General features: G+C 44.6%; 1 protein-coding gene across 2 annotated transcripts in view; it reads left to right on the forward strand.

Annotated features, from left to right (window-relative positions):
- The first annotated feature begins 921 nt into the window (after positions 1–921).
- The window catches only part of ITGA9 (integrin subunit alpha 9), a 216824-nt gene continuing 190087 nt past the window's right edge, over positions 922–27658 (forward strand). Inside the window, exons 1-6 of one of the 2 annotated variants that reach the window (XM_035552621.1) lie at positions 922–1250; positions 8771–8898; positions 9917–10023; positions 16007–16130; positions 23233–23300; positions 26397–26526. In XM_035552621.1, the coding sequence (XP_035408514.1) occupies positions 1096–1250; positions 8771–8898; positions 9917–10023; positions 16007–16130; positions 23233–23300; positions 26397–26526 (712 nt within the window). In that variant the 5' untranslated portion in view covers positions 922–1095. Of the gene's footprint in view, positions 1251–8770; positions 8899–9916; positions 10024–15992; positions 16131–23232; positions 23301–26396; positions 26527–27658 lie in introns of both variants that reach the window. The other variant, XM_035552622.2, reaches the window with a different exon arrangement.

The following is a 27658-nucleotide window of genomic DNA, read 5'->3' on the forward strand; positions in this document are numbered from 1 at the left end:
TCTCGTCCATCTTTTATTGTTTATTTTCGGTCCCAGACAGTCTACCTTTTAAAATATTAGCACAATTACTTTCAGCCTTTGTTCAGCCATGAATGTTGCTGCTTGAGGGCCACAAAGATGATCAAGGGGTTGGAGCATCTCTCCTATGGAGACAGTCTGAGAGAGCTGGGGCTTTCAGCCTACAGAAGAGGCGGCTCTGGAGTGACCTCATTGCAGCCTTTCAATACTTAAAGGGGGCTAATAAAAAGGATGGAGAAGGACTCTTTACTTGGGTAGATAATGACAGGACAAGGGGGAATGGTTTTAAACTACAAGAGGGCAGATTTAGATTAGAGGTTAGAAGGAAATTTTTCACTCAGAGGGTAAGGAGGCACTGGCACAGGTTGCCCAGAGAAGCTGTGGATGCCCCATCCCTGGAGGCGTTCAAGGCCAGGCTGGATGGGGCCTTGGGCAACCTGGTCTGGTGGGAGGTGTCCCTGCCCATGGCAGGGGGCTGGAACTGGATGATCCTTGAGGTCCCTTCCAACCCAGGCCATTCTATGATTCTACAATTGTTTTAGGGACTCACGGCTTGTTGCCACTTCTTTCACAGCCTCATGGCAGAACACATGGGCCTGGTATTCTTCCCAAAGTGTCTTGTGTTCCGTCCCTCAGACAGAAATCAGCTCCTCACCCCCAGACCTTCCTCCCTCTCCCCTCACCACACCGCGAACCACCCCTTTCCTCACCCACCCCGGCCACCCAGCGCCCCCCATCAGCAACCCGAGGGGTGCCGCGGGGTGCTGCCAGGACCCCCCTGGTTCCCGGGGCACCCCTAGGGGCCCTCTCCCCCCGCCTCACGGCGCCCCCCGGGGCTGCGGGGCTCAGGCCGCGGGGGGCCGGCTGCGGGCCGCGGCCGCCAGGGGGCACCGCGGCGGTGGCGCGGGGCGGAGCGGGGCGGGGCGGGTCGCCCAGTCCCGCCGGGTGCTGGCGGCTCGGGGCGAAGCCGAGCCGGGCACAGAAGTGAACCCGGGAGGAGGAGGAGGAGGAGGAGGAGGAGGAGGAAGAGAAGAAGGAGGAGAAGAAGGAGGAGGCGGCGGGGCTGGGGCTCGCAGGATGGCGGCGGGGTGGCGGGTGCTGGCGGCGCTGCTGGCGGCGGCCCTGGCTCGTTGCTACAACGTGGACCTGGGGCTCCCGGTGGTCTTCCAGGGCCCCAACGGCTCCTTCTTCGGCTACTCGGTACTGCAGCACTACCACGACAGCACCCGGTGGTGAGTAGGGGACCCCGACAGACAGCAATCCCCGGGGGGAAAGGCGGTGCGAGCAGCCGTCGTGCTGCCTTAAATGGGGGAAAAGGGGAAAAGAAATGGGTTTTAGTAGTCTTTTTCGCGGTGACAGTGCCGGTCATGGAGGGGTAGCAGTGGGAGAGCCGGCGTGTGCCCGCTGCTGGGACGAGGCACGGGGGAACAGGCACGTAACTTTGATTTTTTTGGGTAAGGATAGGAAGTTTGTCCACTTCCCCCAAAAATTATCCACACTGGCAAGCTTTTCATTGGTCCTCTTGGTTGAAAAGAGCCCTGGAGCGTGGTCTGTCTCTCCCTCGTTTGGGTCAGAGGCTCTTTGTTAGAATTAAAAGGGATTTTTTCTCTTAGCTGGACCTAGCCGGTGTCGTCTCGTGGCCTTCCACGATCAGGAGCCGCCGCTGCCAGCGCGTGCCCACAAAGCTCGTCTTTATCTCTCATGCGTAGATATGGCCCGATTGCTCAGCTGTTGGTGTTGGAACTGTAGCGCACTGTGATAGATAAATAAATGTATTCATGCTGGCGGCCAGTTCTTCCAAAATGACTCTCTTTCATGCCCCTTAGTTCACAAGTAGTTGTGTACTCTGCCTCTCTGCGCAGCGGCTTTTCCGGAGCATTCGCTGTTAAGGACTTATCAGAAGGCTTCGCAGAGGAAAAGCTCTCAGGAAAGAAAAGCTCTCAGTTCACAGCGATGCTTAACTCAGGGCAGGAAGCAACAAAGGATGAAAAGGCTGAAAGTGGCTTGTGTTCGACACAGAGTGCGGGGGGCTCGCCGCGGGGCGAGCGAGATACGGTGAGAAGAGAATGATGCAGCTTGTTGCTCCTTGTCTTAGTGCCGGTCCTTCTGGATGGTGACGTGGATTACCTTCAGGTGGCACCTGCTGGTGTCATTTTGGAAGGGGAGGGTGAGCAGGGAGGAGAATCTCTGCGACATCCCGCTCTGCCTGTAAATGATGCTGGATCAGTGGCCCAGGGCATCCCTCTGAAGGCAGACATCTGTAAGAAGTCTGATGCCCCAAATTATTTCACACCTATTTTCTGAAAACGCAGCTTCTTCACGGAGCCTTGCCTGTGGCACCCAGAACCATGAAGTGTCTAACATCACAAAGTGTTCTTAAATAACTAAAAAAACGCATTAGCCCTAGCACCTGGAAGGGTGAGCAGCAGCTTTATATGGTCAGCATCTGCACAGGGCTGTCAAAAATCGTGAGGGTAGGATTGTCAACCTGTGAAGCGACAGCAAAGTTTTGCTCATAGAAGTATGTGCAGCCTTCTTCAGTTTTCTGAAGATGTCGCCTTGAACTGAATGGGCATATTCTGAGTGCAAGCATTTTTTTTTTCATACTGTGATGTAAAATCGATTTTAAGTGTTTAATATGTTTCTTCTGGAGAGCTTAAAATATCTGGCCAATCTTTCTGGGCATTCAGACCATCAAAGGACTGAACCCTCGTCTGAGCCTTTAGCTATATCCTCGTCCCCTGAGTAGGGCACAAAGGCTTGCAGTATTGTATAGTACTGTTTTAAAATCCTAATCATACTGGACAGAACCTTACTTCTGCCTACAGATATCACTTCAGAGCATAAAAGCCTCTGATTTCCATTTCAAAGAGATTACACGTTGCAGATTATTCAAGCACAAGATACAGTCTCTGTTTTATTGGCTGAGTGCAGAGGGAAATGGTTAGTAGAACTGATAGCATTTTTTGGATTTGTCAGGTTTTTCTGTGTGAAGCTTTTGTGTGCAAAGCTATATAGCTGTTTCCTTAGTTGGCTTGTAAAGTTAGCAGGTGATGTATTTTTCTTTCAAACTGTGATAAGCTGTGGACAGGGTGAAGGCTGTTATATGGAATATGTAGCAAAAATGTTTTCTATTCATGCCATTGTAACATACAGCTCCTATTAATAGTCATAGGGTTATTGTTTTTGTGTGTCGGTTTCATTCTTAGCTTCATAGCTTTTCTTTACACAAAGAAACATTATGATTCTGGTTTCTCATGTCCCTCTGGCCTATATGCTGTTGTGGGAAATTAACCTAAGTTAATTTTGGACTGTGATATTTCAGTCATACATGGCTTGCCTGGTGAGCTGTGCACTATGTGAGCCTGCAGAACTGTGGTCGATCCTATCTGAGGCTGTCTCCTGCCTGTCTAAATCTATTTCATGTGTTAACATGCTCCCAACCATTGGAGAATGTTGTCCTGATAGCTCAAGGCTTCTTAATCTTTATTGCCCGAGGACCCAGTATTCCCCTAGAGTATTTCTGATCGCTGAAGTGTATTATTCTCAACAGTCTGTCCATGTGCTTTTTATATAAATTCATTTTTTTCATAATAAAATGGTATCTGTAATTGCCAGCTCTTCAACTTCAGTGTTTCAACCACTTGTTTTCCAACACCACAAAGGAGCTTGTCTGTGTTATCTGCCATAAACCTGCAGGTTTTCAGTAAACCAACCCAGAGTTTGATGATTTGTGAAGATTTATGTGAGCCAAATATTCTTGCCAGAGGAACTAAAGGAGGAATATTTGGTTTGAAGTGTTGTCAGATAAATACAGATAGTTAGGCTGCTACACAGCCCTAGACACAGAAATTATAATGGGTATTCAGCCTCCACTGCAATAGTGATGAAAGTCAGTGCCTTTGACATGTCTGAAATAGTTAATTGCAATGAAGCTTCCTTTTAGGAGTTGTTTTCACACAATTTTTGTGTCAAGAAAGGTTTGTCATCACAGATGTGCTGAAGTTATTGTTTTTCTGACAATGTCCCGTTTTCCTTCCTTGAGCGGGTTTTATGACTGTAAATCTTGAAAGGCTTACCCAGCTCCCCGTCACTGCCATTTCTAGCAGAGTAAGGATCCAGGTGGTTGCTTGCATTTGGATCACAGACAGGCTGAAGTGCTTCTGTTCTCTGGAAATAATTTGGAAGCTTGGAGTAAAGACCCGACAAAGCGACCAAGAATGCGGTTTCCTCTGCTTTTCTCAGAGACAGTTCAAGAAGCAACAACGTCGATTTTGCCCCAGTAAAAGATGTTAATGATGTGACATCCCTCATCATTCTTCTGTTAATAATGTTACTTTATCTCTCTCCTTTCCCCTCCTTATGTCTTCTCCTTATTGACACCCCCCAATCCCTCAGCAAGCCCAGGGTAACAACTTCATCCTTTCTGGCAACATGATCCGGCACTAAAAAGTAAGGGAGTCAGTTTAGCTGCATGGCATCCTGCTGTGAGAACTACAGTAAGGAATGAGGCTGGCTATTGTGCTGCTGCTTTGCTTCTTTGGCCCTGCTCTTTGCCAGATTGCACTGTTGCTGAAGCATGAAGGTGGTTTTGCATCTCAGGCTGATGGATGGATAGATGTCATTAGTGTATGATGCACCTGTCTGTACCCAAAATAAGACATAGGAGCAGACTGCCCTGGCAGAGGCTGGCTGTTGTGTTAATGATGCCATGTTGCATCAATGATGCAGGGATGCTGTAGGTGCAGCAAGGGTGTTTGGAGAAGGTGGGGAATATGGGATTGTTGGTGTTGCTCACAAGTTGTCCATCTACTGCCCCAATAACGGTCCTGCTTCTCGCTCTGCATGTGTTGGATGAACCTTTGTGATTTTTATTTTGAGGGCTAAACAAGTGGCATAGACCTTTCTGGTGGGGAGAAACTCAGCTGGGATGAGTTTCACCCTCCTCTGGCACTGCTTTTGAAATCTGCTGCGGTATGCAAGGATATTTAAAGACTTTTTTTCCCCTGCCACTTAACATTGCAGCGAGGTGAGGTACCTACTCTCCCCAGTCCTTGAACTGTGATTGCCTAATCACTCCTGGCATGCTCCAGGCTGATGCTTAATGTGCTTGGCATCCCTCCACGCCATTGGGCAGCTTGACACTTCCCTTCACTGTTCTTTCCGCTAAATGCAGCACTTAGTTTCCAAATCTGTACGTCCTGAGGGTCAATCACCAGCAAAGTGATAGTTAGTGTTCGTCAGGAAGTAATTTTAAGAAGGTGTGGATTTCCCTGGGGCCAGAAAAGCTCCTTGTCGTCCAATAATATTGGCTGATGTGGCCTCTGCAATGCGATGGTTTCTGACCGCACCGCTGCATAGCCGTCTCCATACAGATGAGGGCGTTTGTCCTCAGCTGTGGGAGTACGAATGCAAGAAGAGAAGGTTAAATGGCCTCTCTGCTTACTGCTTCTCATGTCAGTTTAGATCCCAATACTTGGTTCACAGAGCCATTGGGATGTAGCCAATTCTTAGAGATTTCTGTGCCTGTCAAGCAAAAGTGACCCTAAAATGGCCCTAACCCCTTGGTTGTCTTCACTGGGAAGTGATCCCGTTCCTGTGGTGTGGTTTCCTGATCGAGGTGTCTCCCTGCAGCTGATCACAACATCCTAGGGGCTTCCTGTGACACTTTATGGTTGTGGTGAGAGCTTATGCTCATGGATAATCACCGCAAAGGCTACACCATAAGCCTTTGGCAGAAGGCTGGAAGACTGCTGGTGCTTGCTTGCTGATAGTCCAAGCAGTCCTATAGTACCCCTGAAGAACTGTACCACAAAATAAGGCTATTTTAACCTAAGGCTTGTTAAAATGGTTGGAAGGTTGCCTGGTAATAGCAAAAAACAAACAAAAAACCCAAACCAAACCAACCAAACAAAAAAACCACCAGGGTTGTGATTCTCTGGGCTGTTCAGGTATCCTTGTGTTTAGGTCAGGCCAGAATGCACAGTGCTGAGGCATGAGAAGACTGTGTGAGGCTCCGAGGCTTTGTTTTGAAATGCCTTTCTGTTTTGGTATGGTACCGGAGAAAAACACCTTCTCCGGTTGCAGCATTGTTTCACAGAAGTCTCCAAAGACCTCAAAGGTGTTTTAATGTGTAGGGGAGATGCAAAACAGACGTTTGTTTTGCTCAGTGAGCTCCAAAACGCTAGCAGGAAAGTGAGTCTTCTGTCCAGACCTGCTGGGAGTCTTGTGGCAGTTAAATAGGTGATTTTCGTCCAACAGTTTAAGCAGTTACACACAGAAACTGATGAAAGAGTAAAGGAATCTTTTCTTGACAAAGGTAATATCCCAGCCTCAAGTCTTTGAATAGAACCACAGCAAGTGGTATGTGACAAATGCCAACCTGACCAGCCAAAAAGCATGGGACCCAGCAGAAAGACCTCCCATCTCCCTGAAGGTGACTTCTTCCCAGGCACAGGCAAGCATGGGTCACACCAGAGGGAACAGGAAACCTGCAGAGGTTTCAGTCACTGGGGGGGAAGTGCAAGAGTGAATGAAAGAAACAAGATCCTAAGATTACATGGTGTGTGAGGTAGGCTAAATACCGAATTTGGATGTTTGGCCGTTCAGGACAATCCAAAATAGATTTGCTTCTGGCACGTGTCACCAGTTGGTTTTAGTGGCTGCTTCCTTGTGCTCAGTCCATGTGGGGAGATGTGACAAATGTTTTTGAAAGGTATCACTCAAGACAATCTGAGTCATGTAATCTGCGCCTGTGGCCTACTCAGATCATTAATTACCGATTTTTCCCATTCAGCTTTTTAAAGAGATCTGAAGAGGTCTTCATCTGGCATTCTGCAGTCTGAGGTATCTTTTGCACTAATTGCCGAATCGAATTTACTTTTCTTGGTTTAGAGGAAAGCTTCATTTAAACTGGAGGTCAGCCTGGCCCACATTACCTTATTGTTACAACAGGTCATAGAAACAGTTTCTTGCCATTTGCAATTCGAACCAGTAACTCTTTAAGTTAGTAATATGCCCCCTTGTTTGTTTTTGTTGGACCTCATGAATGTCAATAAGTGAATGACATGCATTCATTGCCTGTGTAAATGAGATGATTGGCATTGGATTTTCTGCCTGCTGCCTGGCTGGTGGGATTTCCATGTTGGGCTATTATTTCAGGCTCCTTTGCTTTCGGTCCCCAATGTGCAGGCTTTGTAGGCTTAAGGAACTTAAGCATTTCAGCCACTAATTCTTCTCACTTGTGCAAACATGACGTGTGTTATCGAGAGCAGCCCCACTGAACTTCTCCAAATGATACTGCTCAGCTCATGAGACTTGGGAGAAAATGTAGGGTTTCGTTTCATTTTGTGAATGTGTTTCCAAGTGCCATGGGGTGGTTTTGCGATGTGTGGGGAAGCATATGGTATAGAGGAGGCTCCCGATGGCAGCTCATCCAGGTGGCCCAGGCTGGCGCTGGACATGTGCGTGCATTGTGCCTCAGGTCTCTGTATTTATGGGGATGGTGACAATGGGTGGTGGTTGGGAATGGAACTTTAAAGAAGGAAAACCTTTAAAACCAGGAAAGCTTCCGTTCTGGGACTTGTACTGGGCTGTCCATCCATGCCGTGGGTGGGCTGTGTGCCTGGATGGACTTTGCACCAGTAGCTCTCTATCCTTTTAGTGGCTAAACCAAGAGCAGTGCCTCCTTGGTCAAGCACCCATGGTCAACAGTGGTGCCTCCTTGGTCAACAGGCAGCACCCATGCACACAAACGCTGGAGGCTGTCTTTTAGAGACGGTTGCCCTCAGTTCCAGCCCTGGGCTTAACTTCAGCACGGATTTTGTTAGATACAAAAGCTTTGCCCTGCCCCACAGTGCAAGGGTATCTGCAGAACTGATATTGAACTGCTTGGTGCTCCCCATCGTCCTCCCCGGCACTGCCTTCCTCCTGCTTAACCTCCTTCCTCACCCTCAAGTGCCCACATCCAAGTTCACAGCCAGGTGAGGAGATTGTCCCTTTAATGAGGAGAAGGCATGAGAAACTACCAGGTTGCTAAACAGTCACTTGTGGGATGATCCACTTAGCTGAAAGTGCTTATCATCTTTCAAGGCTACATCTAGGAACCCCATGAGCATAGCTGTGTTGGAATTTCCCAAGGCACTAGTTCTCACACATGGGACAACTACTCCAGGTATAGTCATCCCAGCCTTAATGCTAATGAGGGCTGATGGCGAGGCACTGTGGAGGAGATTTGTTCCTGTGTTGTCGTCCCCCCCCCCTTTTTTTAAACTGTAATTACATAAAATCTTCTGATAAGGGGGTGCCTCAACTTTCTTAGTAGCCTTATTAAACTTAAGCTGGCCAGAAACAAGCAGGTTCAGGTTTCCTCATCTCATGGGTGTATTTTAGCTCTTGTGGAATTTTTGGGTTGATAGGGATATAGTTAAAACTGAGGAAAAATAGATGCAGCTGCTGTCGTCTTTCCTAATACTCTCCTAAATGCTATCTGGGGTGAGGAAAGGACTTGCTTCAAAAGTGTTACACTGCTAATGGAAATTTAACTTATTAAAGTATTCATGGCTTCACTGGAAAAAAATGCTTTCACCGTCAGTGTTGTTTTCATCTTGTGAATCAATGTCATCGTTTTACAAGGTTGCTGGAAAAAGTCTTTTTGGTGAGGAACCTCTGGCAACGCGAACCTTGCTTTTGTTTGTTGTTTTTCTCTTTTGACTTGAAATTAATCACTTGTTACTTTGTGTTTGGTTTCCAGGGTCTTGGTTGGAGCTCCCAAGGCAGACTCTAAATACAGCACCTCTGTTCAGTCCCCAGGAGCGGTGTTTAAATGTCGAGTCCACACCAATCCTGACAGAAGATGCACGGAGCTGGATATGGGTCGAGGTGAGTAGCAGTGATGCTCTGAGGGAGGGATCAGAAGGCCCCACATAGCTGGCAGTCCTCCTGCCAGCTTCAAAGAGGCTCCAGGACCCTGAGAGGGATCCATCTGCCTCTCCTGGTGGAGGTGGGTGTGGGATGACCAGGTGGTGGGGTGATGGGTGCATGATGTCAGAGTTATTAGCATCACAGCAGGCTGTGGGTTGCCTCGTAATGCAGCTAATGATACCTTGCCTTTGCTTCGAGTGCGAAAGGTAGTAAGGTCCTCTGAGAGAGCCGTGCTTGTACACTGTTGGTACACTGATCAGGATCAACTCATTTCTCTGACCTACTGTCTGAATCAGGGGAAGATGGGCTGCCTATTCCCAAAGTAAGGCTCTGATCTAAAACCTTCTGCTGGATTCTGAGGGAGAAAATTGAAGTCTTTACATATTTTCTCTTTCTTGGTCATGTGATTCACAGTATTGATTTCTCCATCTATAATAAAACCTATGTTAGTATTGGTTTATTAATCTTTTCACATTTTAGTGACATAGAATTTCTTTTTATGAAGCTTACATGGGTTAAAACAATATTTTGGCAAGTTTGATTTGTCCACCTACTGTAGCATAAACCATCTTTCATGGATTCATGAATACTGCCTGAGAGGACTAAGGATTTAGACCTCAATTTTTTTAAATGCCCCGTATCTCATTTTGCAGGATAACTTTATTTTGATTGCATGCTGCAAGCAATCCCCCATCTCTCCCATTGATTTCAGTTGAATGGTTTATTCAAGTAAAGCTGTGGACATACTGTAATAGCTGCTGGCTGTTTGGGACAGGGTCTCTCTTCTACTATGGATGGTGCCTTAGTAATGGTGAGAACACCACCCTGACTAATGCATACAAGAAGTAATAACTGGGTTGAAAGGGAAAAGAAAAGCACTGACAGGCAGATGTTTGATGGACAATCACTTTTCCTATGGGGTAGATATTTAAAACTCACATCTCCTTGCCTTGCTGCCCTTCCCCTCCTTCTGTAGGCAATTCTCGGGGCATGCTCTGTGGAAAGACCTGTAAAGAAGACAGAGATGACGAATGGATGGGTGTGAGCCTGGCTAGACAGCCTAAGGCTGGTGGAAGTGTGCTGGTAAGTCCACTCTTTTCTTTGATCTCATTAAAATCATTGCTGCTGTCTGACTCTAATGCTAAACACGTCAGGATTAATGTGTTTGGTAGTGACTGACTGAGTCCAGCTTTACAGGCAGCAAATCCTGTAGTCCCTTCCTTCAAGCGGAAGGAAAATGAACCCAAGCCAGAAAGTTTTATTTATAGAGGAACGGCTTCAAAGCAATCACACCTGACTTGTGTCACCTAAGGGCTTCCTCCTAAATCTGAGGGATTAAATCTCTGAACGGAATAAATAGAACTTTGTCTGTGAGGTATCTGTTGGTTTGTTCTTTTTGTAGGTTGTCTGTGTTTATGTATCCATTCATTTTCCACTAGCGTATATATTGCGTGTCAGAACTCACCATGAAAAATGTAAGATGAGACTTTGGGGCAATATTTTGTCTTTATGTATATGAATTTTCCATTAATGAGGTGGAAGAATTGAGAGTGGAGATGAATTAGTTGTGTGTGGGTGGCCTTGTTGTCTCTGATATGGTTACCATGCAAATAGAAAGGGTCAAGGAGAGCAGATGTGGTCCTTAGGATGTAGAATTTATCTCTGCAAAGCAACACTTTCTGTGCGGGGAAAGAATCATAAAAAGAGCTGGACAAATACACTCATGTATTTTAAAAAGGTATTATGATCAATAATTGTCTGTGTTTGCATCCGCTGTTGAGCTCTGTCTACCCTGGGAGCCTGCCTGCAGGAATGTTAAACAAAATAAAAATTGCAACTAAATGTTGTGCATAATATGTGGCAGGCAAATTTCAAGCTCATATCAGAGTAACCCTAACAACAATCTGTTTCTAAACACTGACATTTGGGAGTCGAAAACTTGCAGTATGACCGCATCTTTCCAGTGAGGTAGGGAATCGCCCTGGTGAGTGGTGCCAACCAGTCACAGATGAGCTACAGGAGATTTCATGCGACAATTTCTGCACCAACCACTTACTAAGCCAAGTGGAGAAAGCTGCTTGACTTAAAGTCATTTTTCTTAATTTGTATTTAGATTCCAAACACTTAACACCCCAGGTTCTTTCACACTGACTTCCCATGGGGGAGTGGGAGCATGAAAGTAAGGCATTCCAACCAGAAGACTGTAAGCAATTCATATTTTCAAGGGATTACCCAGTATGTGTTCTTAGAATAACCCTGCATGAGTGAAGGGTAACATGCACTGAGCCAGAAAACCCAACTTCATGCTACAATTCCATGTTGGAAGTGTTCAAGGTCAGGTTGGACGTGGCTTTGAGCAACCTGATGAAAGATGTCCCTGTCCGTGGCAGGGGTGTTGGAACTAAATGATTTTTAAATGTCCCTTGCAACCCAAACCATTCTATGATTCTAAGACACATGATACTCACAATTTTCTAGTCATTGGTCTGAGCTAGACAAGCCCTTCTGTCATTTTCAGAAGCTAGTGCATATACTTTGTTAGGCAACACTGAAACATTTTTGTCAAAATGACAATTATCTTAAGAATAATGATTTCATATATCTCGGTTCAAAGGGGAAGAGGTTGCAGCTGATGTCTAGGGAGATGGTACCTAAGCAAAAGCAGCAGAAGAAAGGGAAGTTGGTGAAAAAGCCAGTTAACTGCCAAGGCTAGGTCTGGCTGCTCACTGGCAGAGGGAAGGCTGCAGGGGTGAAGGACGTGGGCAGACTGGGAGGGCTTAGCTTTTTACGGCTTAGCAATTTCCGTGCTCATTACTGGAGGCAGGAAGACCCAGCTGAAGGCACTGGAGGTTTTAAGGGGATGTCTGCTGAGCAAATCAGAACAGAGCACTAAGAAATAGTGGAAAGTATCAAAACAGTGCTTTTTAAAAGTGGTTTATTTGCTGCTTTGAGGAAAGATTAGGCTACTTAGCCCAGCGTCTCATGGGCTGGTAGGAAGGCAGTGTTTTGAGAGTACTTGCCCAAAGGGCTTGCATCAAGTGCAGTAGTTTTGTGTTCATTTGCCCTGGATTTTTTAAAAATATATTTTCATAAATATGGGCAGTCACTTTTTAAACCCACGTGAACTCTTCGTGCTCTTGATGTCATGTGTTAGAACAATTACAATACACAGTGAAACTATAGGAGTATGAAGAAGTCTCTCCTTTTGCTTTGAAACTGCCTAGTGTCTTAAATCTGTCTTAACAGTTTTCTACAATGCAGATTCCTCTCCTTCAGATGAAAGTACCAGCTTCAGTATAAGGTTAGGAGTGTGCAGGTTAGGAGTGTGCCTAGCTAGTGTTTGGTAATGTGGGTTTTATTTGAGCTGATAGTGTGCCAGAACATTACAGAACCAGTGTTTTATGTTTGTGTAAAAGAATTAATAGAAAAACATCTAATAATGAAGATTTAAGCGAATGAAGAAGTAAGATTATCTAAAAAATAAGCTGAGTTTGTAGTTTGGTGGCTTCCTGTCCTCAGGTATGCTGTCAGTCAATATTTGCATTAATTTAAGAGCTACAGTGATAGTGCTGAGATTGCAGTCTCTTCCCCAACTGAAATGGCAAAATTCCTTCTGTCTCTTTTACTGGGAGAGGAGCTGGGGACAGTACATTATGATTTGGAGATAAGCCACGTCCTTTAATCTCACTCTTCCTAAATACCTGTCACATCTGTCGTTACTCTGCGTTTTATCAAGTGTTGCCATTTTTCGCTCTAAGTAGCTTACTGGCACGCTTAGTGATAAAAGCGTGTGTGGGGGCAAACCCATCACGGTGCCAAAGCCCTCCCTAGGGCAGAGCAAGCCAGAAGCAGTCTGACAGTGGTACATTTAACAAGTCCTTTGTTTGTACTCTGACTTCAGGAGTCAGCCTCTGAAGTGAAGTCTTGGTCTCTCGTGTACTTTTCCTGTGGTGCAAAGCCCATGGCTGGTGCTCAATGTACAAGAAAGCAAAAAGCATCTGCGGTTCTGAAAATGGCTGTTCATGGTCTTGTGGTGATGCAGTGTCTACTATCACCATCCCTGGGGGTGTTTAAGGAAGGGTTGGACCTGGTATGCAGGGACATGGTTTAGTGGGTGACGTTGGTAGTAGGGGGATGATTGGACCAGATGATCTTGGAGGTCTTTTCCAACCTTAATAATTCTACGATTCTATAATTGCTAGAGACCTCTGTGTGCTTGGCCCAGAAAGGTTTTATTTTGCCTCAGGATTTACATCCTTTCTCCCTTGTTCCACATCAAATTCAAGAAATTCCTCTCCATTCCCAAGACCTCTTCAGCCATGTGCTGAAGAAGGAAGGCTGTAGCCAACTATTGTGGTGCATCGCCTTCACACAGCAATGTTGAATAGTGCAGGGATCATGTATTATAATCCAAGTAAGCAATTTTGGGAAGGCAGGAGAACCAAAAGCAGCTGCAGACAAGCTTTGCTGTGGCAGTGGGACGAACATGCTGATTGCTTGGCTGCAAAGAAGTGAGTTTTGGGGAGGAAGAGGAGATGCTGAACTCCACTGCATTGGGAAAATATCAAATTCTGTGGCTGTGGTGGTGGGGAGTCTGAGGTGGAGCTCATCCCTTAGATCTACTCACAGGGTGTCAGCAGACTCAGGCAGCCAGTGGTAAATTGCATTGTGCCCGAGTATGCACTATGCTGAAGGTGCAGAAAAGTGATCATTCTTGCAAACAAAACAAAAAAAATACAAAAAATGAATCCCCCTTCCCTCCCCAACATAACACAAACGAAAATACTCACAAGAGCAATCAAGCAAACAAAAAAAATACCAAACAGATTAGGGAAGTGTGCCCAGAATTAATAAACTGAGCTCCCAGCCTCTTGTTGATTTTTAAGCATACATTTAATGCAGTGGCATCTTTTTCTTCATTTTCTTTTTTTTTTTTTTTATCTTGTTCTATCTTTCTTGGCCTCTGCACTTCACTCCTTCTTGCTCCTGAGCAGAGCCTCCTGCTTCTGATGAAATGCTGCTGCTCACCCTGACATGCCGTTATTTGTGCTCCTTTGGGAGAGATTAGTAGGTAAATTTATGCGAGTCCCTGACAGTTTCTGAGAGATAAATTGGCAGGGAATTTGCAATATCACGGTTCTTTATTTGTCTTTACATAATTTTAAAAAATATTCTCGGTCTGTTTCCGTTTGAGTGAATATCCAGAGTTGAGGTTGACTTGACTGTAGCTTTAACGGTATGTGTCTTTATGGTACTCTCTTTAGAAGGGCCATGCCTGAATGTATTTGTGCTCACAGTACAGATGTGCCAGGAGAGAAGCTCTTTCCTGTTTACTCTGAGAATTAACATTTCATGTGTTGTTTTCTTTTTTTTCTTTTTTTTTTTTTTTTGACATTGCTGTTGAATTTTGAATGGGGGTGCCTGGGGATTAAAATCATAAATGAGTTTCCTTAAAGCAGGGAACCGAGTCCCCGAGGCTGCTCTGTACAGGACTGCTCACATACATTGTTTGTCAACCCAAGTGCTGTTATAAGCATCCTTTGTGTGATGGGTGGCAGTCTTTGTGGATTTCTTTACTGCTGTTGAGATGCTTCCAATGGCGATGTGTTTGGTTGCGAGGTGCTGAGGCAGGAAAGTGGGGTAGCATAAGGGGAAGGAGGAGAGAGGATGTCTCATCTGGGGAGGATTAGGTAAAACGCAGGGATCATGACGCGGTCTGTCCCAGGCCCCTCTGAGATAGCAAGGCTGACGTGAAGTTTCCAGAAAAAGTTGAAAGCATGCGGAGGAGGTGATTTGTAGCAGAGAGCCTGCTCCGTGCACATGGAACCAAGCCTTAAACGAAGCAAATTGATACACCTACACTGACTTTAGTGACTTAGACCAGCTGGAGATGTGGCCCAGCATGTGTTCAAAGCCCTTGCTCTTTCACATCTCACTTCCTTTTATTCCAAGTAACCCTTGTGCACGGGATAACTTGTGATTTGTCTGGCAGGAATGCAGTGTTAATGTTTGGAGCAAATAGGTTCTGGAAAGGTGTGAATCAGGCTCTATATTGCTGGCATGCATGTCTTTGTGTGGCAGTTGTACTGAGTGCTATGTCCTGGTGAAGCTGGTTTAGCCCTCCTTGATCTTACTGTTCACTAAAAGGGGAAGGCACCCTGATCTCTGCCCTTTGTCTGTACCTTGACTGATGTTGGCAGTCTCATTGCCACAAAATCTCTGGCATCTTCACTTAAACTAATTATCGGTAAGCAAGACCCGGCTTTTCTGTCACCAGGAGCAAAGCTGCCATTCCCAATAAGACAAGCCTTTGACTTACACAGGCATCCTCTGGTGAGATAATGTTCTAGTACGCTTTTAGTAACCTTCTGAGTCCTAGCATCTCTTCTAGTCCCCTGGCCATGAGGATCAATACACAACGAGAGATCTTGAAGTCTCCAGCATGAGCTATGACTTGCTCTGACACCTGCTGTTTTCCTCATCATGCACATAAGAAGGATTTCCTCAGTGCAGCTTTTCAATACTTAAAGGGGGCTTATAAAAAAAGATGGAGAGCAACTTTTTGCTTGGTCATATAATGATAGGATAGGGGGGAATGGTTTTAAACTAAAAGAGAGGAGATTTAGATTAGATATTAGAAGGAAATTCTTCACTCAGAGGGTGGTGAGGCACTGGCACAGGTTGCCCAGAGAAGCTGTGGATGCCCCATCCCTGGAGGTGTTCAAGGCCAGGCTGGATGGGGCCTTGGGCAACCTGGTCTGGTGGGAGGTGCCCCTGCCTATTGCAGGGGGTTGGAACTGGATGGTCTTTAAGGTCCCTTCCAACCCAAGCTGTTCTATGAAGGATGAGATCTGAGTCACCAAGTTAGGCAATGTCCTAAGCTACAGAAGATAACAGTGAGAAGATGCTGTGACTAGAAAGAGTGGAGTGTAAAAGGAGGGTGGCGGGGCAGTGGCGGGGAAGGTGATGCTGATATGTGCTGTTCATGCACTATGCGTACTTTGCCTTGGTCGGAGGGCTCTCCTGTGACTCTGGGTCAGTAATGCATGTAGTATGATCTCTTTAGGCCTGCGCACACCGCTGGAAGAACATCTACTATGAGACAGAGTACATCCTGCCCCATGGCTTCTGCAACATCATTCCCCCCAACCTGCAGCCCACCGGGCGGAAGCTCTTGCCCTGCTACGAAGGTAAGGGGCAGGGGGCCGGGAGTGGGGCTCACCTCCATCTCTCATCTCACGTCTTACGGCTGCTCTGTTTTCCCTTTTTTTGCAAAACCATCCACAGTAACCCTTGCTGCTGATGTTTTTCTTTCTTTCTTTTGTTTTTCCCCCTCTGTAACATACTGCTGCCTTGAGTTACAGCTGGGATGGAGGTTGGGTTTTGGGTGAAGGTGGGAGAATAGCACAATGATTGAACAGATCCTGAGACTTTCTATACATGGTCACATTTAACTACCTGTGAAATAATACCTATCTGAATTGTGTTTGGAGGCTATGGTTCTCTTTCCTGTGTATGAATAATCAGTAGATACTGATGTGAGCTTGGACTCTCATGGTTAGCTGTAGAACAGACTAAATTGGAAATACTGTAATTGGGAACCTATTTTCCCATCTCATGGAAATATTTTCATTTTTATGTTGGGATTCATCGGAGGATTAGAGAGGAAAAAGTGTTGCTTAACATTTTGCTTATTTCAGGGAACTTCTGCAGCAGCTTAATACAACTGCTGCTGTGTTTTAGATGCTGTAAGGTGTCTTGATCCCTGTTCGGATCCTCCAAAGGTCTGTGTTTAGGTGGGCATGAAGAAAGAGGGCTCCACCACCCTGAACAATGGGCTACCGTTCCTGTTGTTTTTATTGTAAATCCCAAGTGTCAACATCTTAATTTTCCATTTTTCTGGTGCATTTGAAATCTATGTATCGTGTTTCCTTTCCTAAAGACTTCAGAAGACAGCATCACCTCAGCCAGAAGTAATTAACTAAACCAGTGCCATAAGTATCCTGTTATGAAGAAGACAGGGTGTCTCCTAAGGTTTCTCAGCCCCCAGAGAGGCACTCGGGGAAAACACCTTTTTGGGTTTCTCCTGGTTGTCCCTGGCGTTCCCCTCTTGCCTGTAGGAGCCTGAGGAAGCGTGGGAGTTTGGAAGACAAGGTGTAGCATGGTTTGATGTGGGCAACACTTCTGGTTTTATTTACTGTTTTCATTGCAAACCCATGCAATTTTTGTCTTAAATGCATGTTTCAGTCTGGAGGCAGCACACTTGTGTATTGCATGTTTAACGAGTCCTGAAATTATTCGTTATTTGAAACGTGAGAGTTTTTGAGTCTCTTGAACCAGCCACTCCAGCTGATCTGTGACAGAATACAAGTGAACCACGTAAGCCTTCCTGTTGTGAGTGCTGTCCCATTGTATTTGTTCTTTTTCCTTCGTTCCTGTCAGCAAAACCAGGCTTGGGCTTCACAGTGAGCTAACACAATGCAAATTGTCCGATACGAGCCTTGATGGTCAATGTGCATGTATGGAGATGCTGCCAGAGCTTCCTCTGAATCTTTGTCATCACTCCCGCTTTTTCTTTAAAAATGCTTGCCTGAATCTGTTGCAGGGAGGTGGTTTCTAGAGGAGACAAACTGCTGGTGTTTTTCTGTGCGTCATGTCTTGAGAGTAAAACGGCTGCTAATCTGACAGGATATTTGCCAGGAATTGCTAGAAAATAGAAATGTGTGGGCCTAGCGTATGCAAAGCAGCCAGTGGAAAATTGGCAGGGCTGGTGAAGTACAATGTTGGCTTAGCTTCACTGCATGCTAGAATGAAAATTGGAGTTTTGGGACTGATTTCTCTCTCCCCGCCCCCCCCCCCCCATCTGCCATTGTCAGACATGAAATCACAAAGTGTCACAAGAGATGGCTGTGTTTATTTGCTGCTGGAACTTTTAGGTTTTGATAAAGCAAGCCTGATCCCAAAAATGAGTGATAGCCACGATACGGCATGCAGATGGGTGCGTTGTTTGAGGTCGGCTGTGATCCACTCATCTTGCGACAATCCTTTTAAGCTTTTTCCTTCACTTTCTGGAAGGAGGAGAAGAAATTCTCTTCCACTGACGCTACGGGTTAAGAGAAACAGTCTGAGGGAAAGAAGCTGGAGGTTTGGTAGGAATAATAAATGCAGTCAGTAATGCAACCCAAGTGCCTCTAAAGCCAGAGCCTGTAATTAGTGCACCTAAAGTGATAAGCCTTGTGAGAGGCTAACGTGGCTGTACAGCTCACAAACAGAAGTGGCTTGCCAACTGGTGAAGCGCGCAAGCCAGCTGAGCACACATCAGTCGCCATACGTCTGTGTGCGCACACCTCAAGACAGATTATTAGCTTGTGTAACAAAAGTCTTGTGCCAGAAAGGGAGAGGAATCTGACCTTGGGACGGACGTCCTTAATGCACACAGTATGTTTTCTATCTGCATAAAACAGGCTTAATAATTAAAGACAAAAAAGGAAGTTTCCGTTTCCTGACTGGATGGTAGTGGTGCAACAACACAGTGGTCTCAATCCATCTTACTCTTGTCCAGTTTCCCTGAAACAGCTGACAGAAGTCTGGAAGCTATTGAGAGCTAATGAGAACAGCAGCAAGCCTAATAGTTAAACGCAATCTTTCTGAGTAGGAACTAATCTGGTTTATATGAGCTGGCTGTCCTCTCAGGTATAGCTGGGGTATGGAGCCACGATCTTCCAGGCGGTGCTTTCGCTTGTTTATTTTTTCCGTAGCTGCCTGTTCACTCCCCCAGTGCCTTCAGTTTGCAATGAAGAAGGGTGTCCGTTTCCAGCATGAGAGGTAGCCCAGCTGTATGGGGAGAGCTGGGATGGTTTCCTAGCCTTCTGTGGTAGGAGCTGGTGATGGAGGCGGGGAAGCTGGTGGACTGTGTGGTTAGGAAATAAGGGGAACAGCACATGCTCACGTGCCTTCCCTCTGAAGGGATGAGCGAGTGCTGGGTCCAGACCACACTTGTTTTTCTGGGAGTCATCAAAATATCCCTGCTTTGTGGTGCAAACCAATACCACAGTGCTAGGTCAGAAAAATTACTACTGTTTTTTCCCAGTGTAGTAGAACACAAGAAGATGGGAAACAGGATGCTCTCAGTGCAAATGGTAGCTTATTGTAACTGTCCATTTCACTTCCATTTGTGAAAATGGTAAAGGATTTTATTGCACAGTGAAACTCATGCTATGTTATGATATTGAAGTTTGCTTAGAGACTTGGGTTTGGTCAGAGAAGAGGTTGTGGAGCATTTGCCTTCAGTGTCATCACACATCATGGCTCATCCTTTTTTGTGTCCTCTTTTAACCAATTACTTCTTCCTCAGCCTTACTTCTCTTATAAACTAAAATCATCCTGTTAACACAAAACTTTTTTGGGGGGTTTAAGCAGTTTCTGGCATGTTTTCAAAGTCACAAAGGCAGCCACCTCTTTCGTGCTCAGCCTCGTCTTATTGTTTTGCTGTCAGCTGTTGCTGCAGCAGTTAGTTTAGTGGCTTGTGGTCTGCATAAGTGAGGGTGTGCAGTGGTCTGCGGACAGATGAAAGAACAATAAAGAAGTGTAAAAACAAAGGATCCTTTCATGACAGCAGTTATTGCCTGCAGATATGTGGAAACTACCTAATCCACTGCATGTAATATCTAAACCTCATGCAAATGTTGCTGTTCAGGTGTGCAAAAGCTGTAAGCTGATGCAGTATCTGCACAGTTTCCTGCTGGCTTATAGTTTCAGTGCATTGATGGGTGGAGGAATGGATGGGGGTATGAGTGGCAGGTGTCATGGCCATGTACTAGGGTGGAGGGGAAGTAGAAGCAATCTTGGTTTTTATGCCTTTGGGGCTCTTCTGCTGCTTGAGAGAAGCAGAATGGCTCTAGGAGGGGGCAGAAGCCTGTGGGGCTGGAAGGTGATCATCCAGGATGTGAGGGGCTGCTCTGGGCTGTGACCCTGGTTGTGTGAGCTGGAAGGAGATCCGCCTGGGGTGAGAACCATGTGCAAGTGGGAGTGAGGTGGCCTGAAGAGAGGAGTGGCTTTTGTGCTGAAAGAATAATGCCAGAATCCAGGAGTCCAGTGTCCAGCCAGGCTGGGCTGCTGTCTCCCTGGGCAGGACTGCCTGTGTTGGCATCCCTCCAAAACATGATGCTGCTCTCTTCTCTGTTTCAGTGGAGTTTTAAATGCTCAGGTAGCATTAATATCTATGGTGTTTGTGCCTCTGTGCTTCAGATTCTCTTTGCAGAATGTCATTAAAGCTGTTTTCTCTCTCAAGGGTGGTAGGAAAATAGATGAATCGATATGTGTGATCTGCTCAGGTCGTGCAGTGATAGGATAGATGGATACCTGTAGGATGGAAGGATGGTCACTGCTTTGTGTTGTTGCTGTATGTCTTGCCACGCTACTGTAATGAATCCATTTATTCCCCTGTAAGCTCTTTTTTTTTTTTCCTGAGAAGTATTATCAGGTATTTATTCAAGCCAAATATTTTTGTGTCTTGTATTCATTTCAGAGACAATGGTTATATCCATGCTCAGAATTTATTTGAAATGCTGCAATTCCAACTGACCACTGTTACAACCACAGCGTAACTATTTATTTAAGTGAAGTCTAGGGCTATTAGTTTGATATGATAGTACTGGCAAAACAAGTGACTTAAAAACACTGAACACCACAGGAAGCCATGAATGATGTCTGTTGAAGTATGAGCTTCAGTGGACATACCAATTGAGTTTATTGTACAACCATTTAAACCACCAAATCTCTCCTATTCCTTAAGCATTGCAGCCAGTTGTTCATCCCATTTAAAGAAAAACTTTTTTTTCATTGCCTGACAATGAAAACAATAATGTGTTTTTCTGTTCCTTTTCTAATATGTATATTGCTGATGAAAATCATCTGTGTTGTGTCCTGTGATGTAGGAGCTTTTGTTTTCAAGTTATTCCTGGATCTGAATTTGGCCTCTTTTTTTTAAAAGTAGGCAAAATTATACTATAATAAAATAATGCTTTAAATTTGATAAGCTTTTTGACATGATTAGAGAAATAATTTAATTTTTGTACAGGCATTTTTTTTTATCAGAAGAAAATCCTTTGTATCCCAAGAAACGAAGTTATCTTGCTCGTTGTTGGAACACAACTGCATGAAGCCCTGGACTCATCCACCAGCCTTGAATGGCTGCTTTGTTGTATGGCTGAAGCTATTGCTCTTTCTTCTGTCATCCTCACATGGTTTTACATTTCCTTGGTTTCTATTTGCAGCTACATTCAAGAGGTGGCTTGTGTCAGCTGGGATACTTGCATCCACAAGTGTTTGTGGAGGGAGCCTTCCATTGCCCTGAGCAACATGGGGTGATGATTTGGAGAATCAGGACTCTCATATGCCAAAACTTCAGTTTCCGGGGCATTCAGTTGTGTTTGAGACTTTCGTTTGTGCTGCGGAGGGTGAGATGTAAGGCACAAGTGGGTACCCTGGGTGCCGTGTAAACAAAGCTTGGTAAAATAGTTAAGGCAGGATCGATTGGGAGAAAAAGTGTTGTAAAGCCTGTATATAGAAGGATAGAAGGAGAAATTTTAAAAATCACAAGTAAGAAATAAATTTTATTTGCCATTCAACCTGTGCTGAAGCATTCCAGGTGATTATTTCGTTATTTTTCTGACCTAAATCTTTCACTGCATTAGTTAAATATCCTATGGCAATTTTCCCCTTTTATTTTAAAGCAAATTGAACTGTGTGGACTTTTTTTTTTTTGAAGGAGACACTTAAAGAAACTGAGCCAAGCCTAATACCTTTTTTGTAGGGAAATATACCATTTTAAATCCATCAAATAGTCAGCGAGGCCCAGCTGCAGCAGCTGGTTGTGGCCTTGCGCTCGGGGGCTGGAAGGCCTCTTGCCAACCCATGTAGGGGGATGCTCGCTGTGGGGTGATTTTGGATTACCAGAATCTGGGAGATACCACAGGTTGAGTGTGGAATTGGGAAGAGGCAGGATCTGTTTATGCCTTGGTACATGGGGTAAAAGAAAAAAAAATGTGGTTGGAGGTGAAAGCGCCTCAGTTGGGCAAATGTGGAATTTGCGGCAGTGGATCCCATGCAAGGCTGGAAACACAGCCACTGGAAAAGTAGGGCCTTTTGGGACACACACGGCATTATTTCTCAGGAAATGCCAGAGGGAGAAACCTCATCTCCTCAGCTTGCTGAATAAAAAGTGCTCATGTCTACAAACAAGGATTTTTTTCCAAGCGAGGAGAACCTGACTCAGTGAGAGACTATCCGTGAAAAGCTAGAGATTCAGAGCCCTAGTGCTGCCTGTAAACAGCAAAGAGAAGGCCCAGTGAATGCTGGTTTCACTGCTCTGTGGGTGTGCTGCTGCACGTTCCCACTGGGAAGCTGGGTGTGTGGGGGCACAGCTGCTGCTGATAATTCCTTTTGGTCTTCACTATGAAGAGGCCATTTGCTCACTGATTCCATGACTATTTTTTTAATCATTTAGCAATGAGTTAATGATGCTTGCTTCAAAGAAGAAGAAAAAAGAACAAAAAAAAATGTTACTAGGCTACTTGGAGACTGTTTTTGGAGACTGAATTGCTCTTTCTCCTGGACTTTTTTTATCCTTTGGAACGTACTGTAACACGCAGGAAGTGGCAATGTGCAGAAGCTGTGTAGTCATTATTCACTCATTATTATGGTAAATATTTGACAGTAATGGTCAGGAAAAAAAAAACTTCAAAGTGGAAAGTGATTTCTCCCCACACCATCCCTTTAATTTAGTGTTTTTGTTTGTTTTGTTTTGTTTTTAAGGAAAGTGAGTTTTTGTTTGTTTGTTTTTGTTTTTTTCCCCTTCCATTTTCTACTGAAGGCTAAAGTAAAAAATCCTCAGGTTTGACAGGGGAAACAATTGCTTCATAAAACACAGATGAAAGCTCCTTTGCTGGGGACTGGGAGCCTTGTCCCGTGTGACCTGGGGGCTGTGAGCGTGTGGCTGAGAGCAGTGGAGCTGAGCATCCCACAGATGAGATGAGCAGACAGTTGATTAAAAGCGGTGCCCTCTCCTTCCTCAGCACCTTCTTCCTGGGGATGGTGTCCCAAAGCATCCCTCCACCAGAAATGCTTGCGGGGTCCCCCATCCTACCCTGGCAGCCTCCAGGCTGTGCGCAGGGGGGTGCAGACCTCTTGGGTGTGAAATGCCCACTGCATGGTGGTGGTAGGGGTAGTATATTTGTTGCCAGCACAAGCCAGAAGTGACTGCGGTTTGTTTTCTTCCCTTCTCCCACCCAGAATACAAGAAGAAGTACGGGGAGGAGCACGGCTCGTGCCAGGCGGGGATCGCGGGCTTCTTCACCGAGGTGAGCAGAGGTAGTGAGGTGGGAATGGGGTTTGTGAGCAGGCTCTCCTGACACAGGGATATCTCTGTGTCTAATGCTATTTATTTTCTTCCAGTGGTGGTCTAAGGCATTTTTCCCTGAATGAGTTTGTTTAATTACGTGTACGTGAATATATAAATATATAAACTTGCACACACACATATATATACATATATCCAGAATAAGATAAGAAACACTTTTTTTTTCCAGTTCTGTTTCAGTTCTTCATTTCAAAAAGGTGAAAAAAATAGCATACAGAGCTGGTATGAATACTGGACCATATTCTTTGTTAGACAGCAGTTTATCAACCATGTTTTAGTTAAGGCAAAGATGACTTTGTTCCCTTATGTATGTACTGGATTTTTTTTTAATGCTTCAAGATCTAAAAAACAAAACCAAAAAAAAACCCAACAAACACACAACTAGTTCAGTGCAGTGTCAGGCTCCTTGCTGTCATGTCCAGTATATGCTTATTCCTAAATATAGATGTGCTGGGCTGCAGACCTTGTTGTCCAGGCTGATACAAACACAGAAATGATGTCCCCTCTGCACTGTCAGGAGCTGATGTCCAAGTAAACAGGAATGGCAGTCAGGCACTGTTGCCACAGTGGCACTGCCCGATAACTTGATGATCATCAGCAACAGCATCTGTTTCCTGGCTTCCCTGCTCTCTCTAGCCTGTTTCTGTTCCCATGCTTTAAATCCTTCTTTGCTCGCCTAGTTCAAAAGATAGCTTTGAACTTTCATTGCTTCGGGCCCAGTGGTGGCTCCAGCACTTCCAGACTGAGCAGGAAACGCAGATAAATGGCTTTTTGGGTCAAACAGGCAAGCCCCTACCATATTTTCAGTGCTGCTGATGGTCGTCGTTCCTGCCGGTAAATGATCCCTTGACCTCGGGGCAGGGCGGCTTCCAAGGAAAAAAGCTGTGGCTGAGCACATCCCATATTTTTGTCTGGGCGTGCAGTCCTGTCCCTCTAGGTTTATTAGGAAATTTGCTTGTTTAAAGTCCCTGCTACGGCAGCCGCTCACCCCAAGGGGTCTGTAGTATGGGAGTGATTTCCCACAATGATGGAGTCCACCCAAGGCTTGCGCTGAAAGGAGTGGTGAGGCAAAATAACTGTTTTCTGTCTTCTCTGTGGCTGGAGAACTTACCTAGGCTTAATGTTCTCCAGGCTTCACTAAAACCTCTGCTGGGGCTATTTAAACCCACATCTGCTGCTTTCCAAAAGCAAAGGTTTGCTGTGAGGATGCTGGAAGCTTTGGATCATGAACACACTCTGCATCTTCATCTCCTTAATTTTTTTTTTGTTTTCCTAAATAACATTATTTAGTTGTCAATAATGTCTTTATTTTTTGGAGTGAAGTTGTAATTCACTGAAAAATAGTTGTGTCCTACCCCTATAAGCAACAGGTTTCCCTGTGACCAAAGCATGGTTAAAAAATGTCATGAGCAGTTTCAAATCAGTTCATGTCTTTCCTGTGTCACATGCAGGTGTTTTGTGCTAATGCTTGATCCTAGAAAATGAAAAAAGTGTGCCATTTTGCCAGCAGCAAATGAGCAGGTGATCTTCCATAGGCAAAAGCAAATCTGAAAAATACCCATTCAAGTTCTGCTTTAAATTGTGACAAAAATAGCCAAGAAAATCCTGGAATTGGATTCACATGCCTGTGTAGGTCTCCATGTGTGAAAACAAGCAAGAAGTTTTTCTCACCAGTTTGAAACTGGGAAAAGAAAAAGAAAGGGTTTCTCTCTTCATTATTGTCCTCTTCTGAATAACCAGCAAAACACAGACATTTTTACTTGTTACAGCCTGGCACTTGATAAAGTGAATTTACATTGTTTTCCAAGTGTTTGGAGAAAAGAAAACTTAAAAAAAAAAAAAAAACCCAACCCACAAACAAAAAAAAACTATTAGTGTTGCACATAGTCTCCTTCAATGGGAAAGAGGTCTGAAGGTTGAATGCACTTGTAGTATGAGAAGTATGGGTGAGGGTAGAACCAAACCTTCTAGAGAACCAGGGTATCTCCATAGTAGATATTTGGGAGCAGGTTTTGAGGTACACTCAGGACCTAGAAAAAGTCACCCTAGAGGGTATTCAACTGGAAGCACTGTTTTCACCCAATTAATTTACTTTAGAGTTGGCTGGTTCTTACAGTGGGCTGATAAAAACTCCTGCTTCCTCTCTCTCTGGACCAGCCCAGCCAAAGCATCAAGTGTTGCGCTGAATTTTTTCAGCTGTGCTTGGAGTTCAGCCAGTAACTTCAGGATGTAGGATTCAGCTTGAATCCTACTTTACTCTCTCCCTACTTTACTCTCCTTACCTTTGCCACCATGGCTACCATTTAAAATCTCTGCAATGTCATTGTTGCACCTCTTCCAGCCTTGCTTGTGACTTTCTTGCATCCCCTACTCATGGGAATAATGGGAATTTTGTTGTATGGGTGTGCCAATGTACATTTGATTTTGATTTGAAAACATTCTCTATGAGCATCTATATTTGGATGTTGGATCTGGGCGATCTCAGTTGACATGTTAAAAAAGCATCAAAATTTTTTTGATTTCCAGTCTTTCAAAACCCTGAATTGCTCTGTGTGTCTGTGATTAAATATAGCCAGGTTTGCTCTGAAAGAGTGGAGCATTTTTGAGGACAGCAAAGCAAGATGTTCAATTCTTTAAATGTACACACTCGGCTTGCTGTCTATGGGTCTTCTTGAGGCTAGCTGGGAAAGGCAGCAGGTAGAGAAGCGTTTTTTGTGTGTTAGCAGGGGTAAGTTTTATGGCTAGTAAGGCTGAGGAGTGTCTTTTATTGAAGTTGCAGAACAGCTGAGCAAAAGTGGGCCATAGAAAGGGAGATCAAGAATTTCTAGGATATGTATAGTAACCTCCGTGCTTGGGGAGAAAGAGACTCTACATGAACACAGAATGGAGGTTCTTATAGATGGACTTATAAATGGTGTTTTAAGTTAATATCCTGTCCCTTTCTCATTATTTCATAAGGAATGAATTGTTGTCCAGTTTTGATTATTACTTATTGTTTCCCCATCCTTTCCTCACCCTGCTGTTTTTCCTGTTGTAGGAGCTGGTCATCATGGGGGCACCAGGATCTTATTACTGGACAGGAACAGTCAAAGTACTGAATCTCACCGACAACATGTATTACAAGCTGAATGATGATGCTGTAATAGCCAGGCGTTACACCTACCTTGGTAAGTAGCCCTGTGGTGCTTTCTGTGAGAAAGGTTGAGTTGAACAACATATTTCAGGGCTTGGATGCTGTGCAGTTGATGCTGATTTTTTGATGGTGTAGAGTATTTTTATGAAAAGCGTGAAGAGTATCTGAATTAAAGGGTTACCTACCTGGAGACAAATGTAAGCAAGGAAACAGCCAGGCTAGTCCCTTTTTGAAAAACAAGCAAACGAACAACAGCAACAAAGAAACAACCAGCCTTTGCTGTAATTTTTTGAGTAATATGGAAAGTGCATTTGGGCTGAGAAGCAGGTTGGTAGTGGGCCTCCTACATTTGTGCTTTTACACTGTGATGGAAAAACTATGCGTATCAGTTAGGCTGTGTGTCTACTGTAAAGCAGACACAATACATAATTACAGAAGGTGTATTGCAGAGACTGATTTGTGTGAACAAAAACGTTACCACGTAAGTGACTCATTGGCAGCAGCAGAAAGTTATGAAATAATTGGCTTGAGAAGGATGGTTTGAGTAATCTTTAATGTTAACTCCATTGGTTTTACTTGCTCTAAAACCAGCTAATGTCCCAAGCATAATTAGTTTAAAGGCTTCCACCAAATCCCTAGTGCTCAAGACTTAGAAGGCATTTCAAACAGTCAGTGGTTTGATATTGTTTGACTAAAGACTTGCACTGACCTGTCTTCTTCCCTTTAACCTTTAGTCTTTTAAAAAAATACCACTTGGGAAATGCTGCTTGGAGATAACTAAATGAGGAGTGCTTTTAAGGACATATTATTAATATTTAAGGACATACATAGATTTTGCCACTGATAGACCTGAAATATAGTGATTACCATGTAGACAAGAGCCTCATAATTTACAACAGAAAAGCCAAGTCAAATGCAAGACAGCCTTAGAAGGAAAGTACTCTGCTCTATGTACTCTTCTCTAGTTATTATATATATATCATTTTAATATAACAAATAAGATCAAATCTTTGATCTCCTTCTGTCAAATGCACTCTTTCTCTGATCTATCCTCCCTTCTTTATTCTTGCATAAACAAAAATCTTTTTAAGCCATTAACTTTTCTGACCTTTTTGTCTACTCTCTTCCATTCTCCCCCCTACCAAAAAGGCATGTAATTTCCCTAG

The sequence above is a fragment of the Cygnus atratus genome, chromosome 2 (genome assembly GCF_013377495.2).
Source record: "Cygnus atratus isolate AKBS03 ecotype Queensland, Australia chromosome 2, CAtr_DNAZoo_HiC_assembly, whole genome shotgun sequence".
Classification (NCBI taxonomy): domain Eukaryota; kingdom Metazoa; phylum Chordata; class Aves; order Anseriformes; family Anatidae; genus Cygnus; species Cygnus atratus.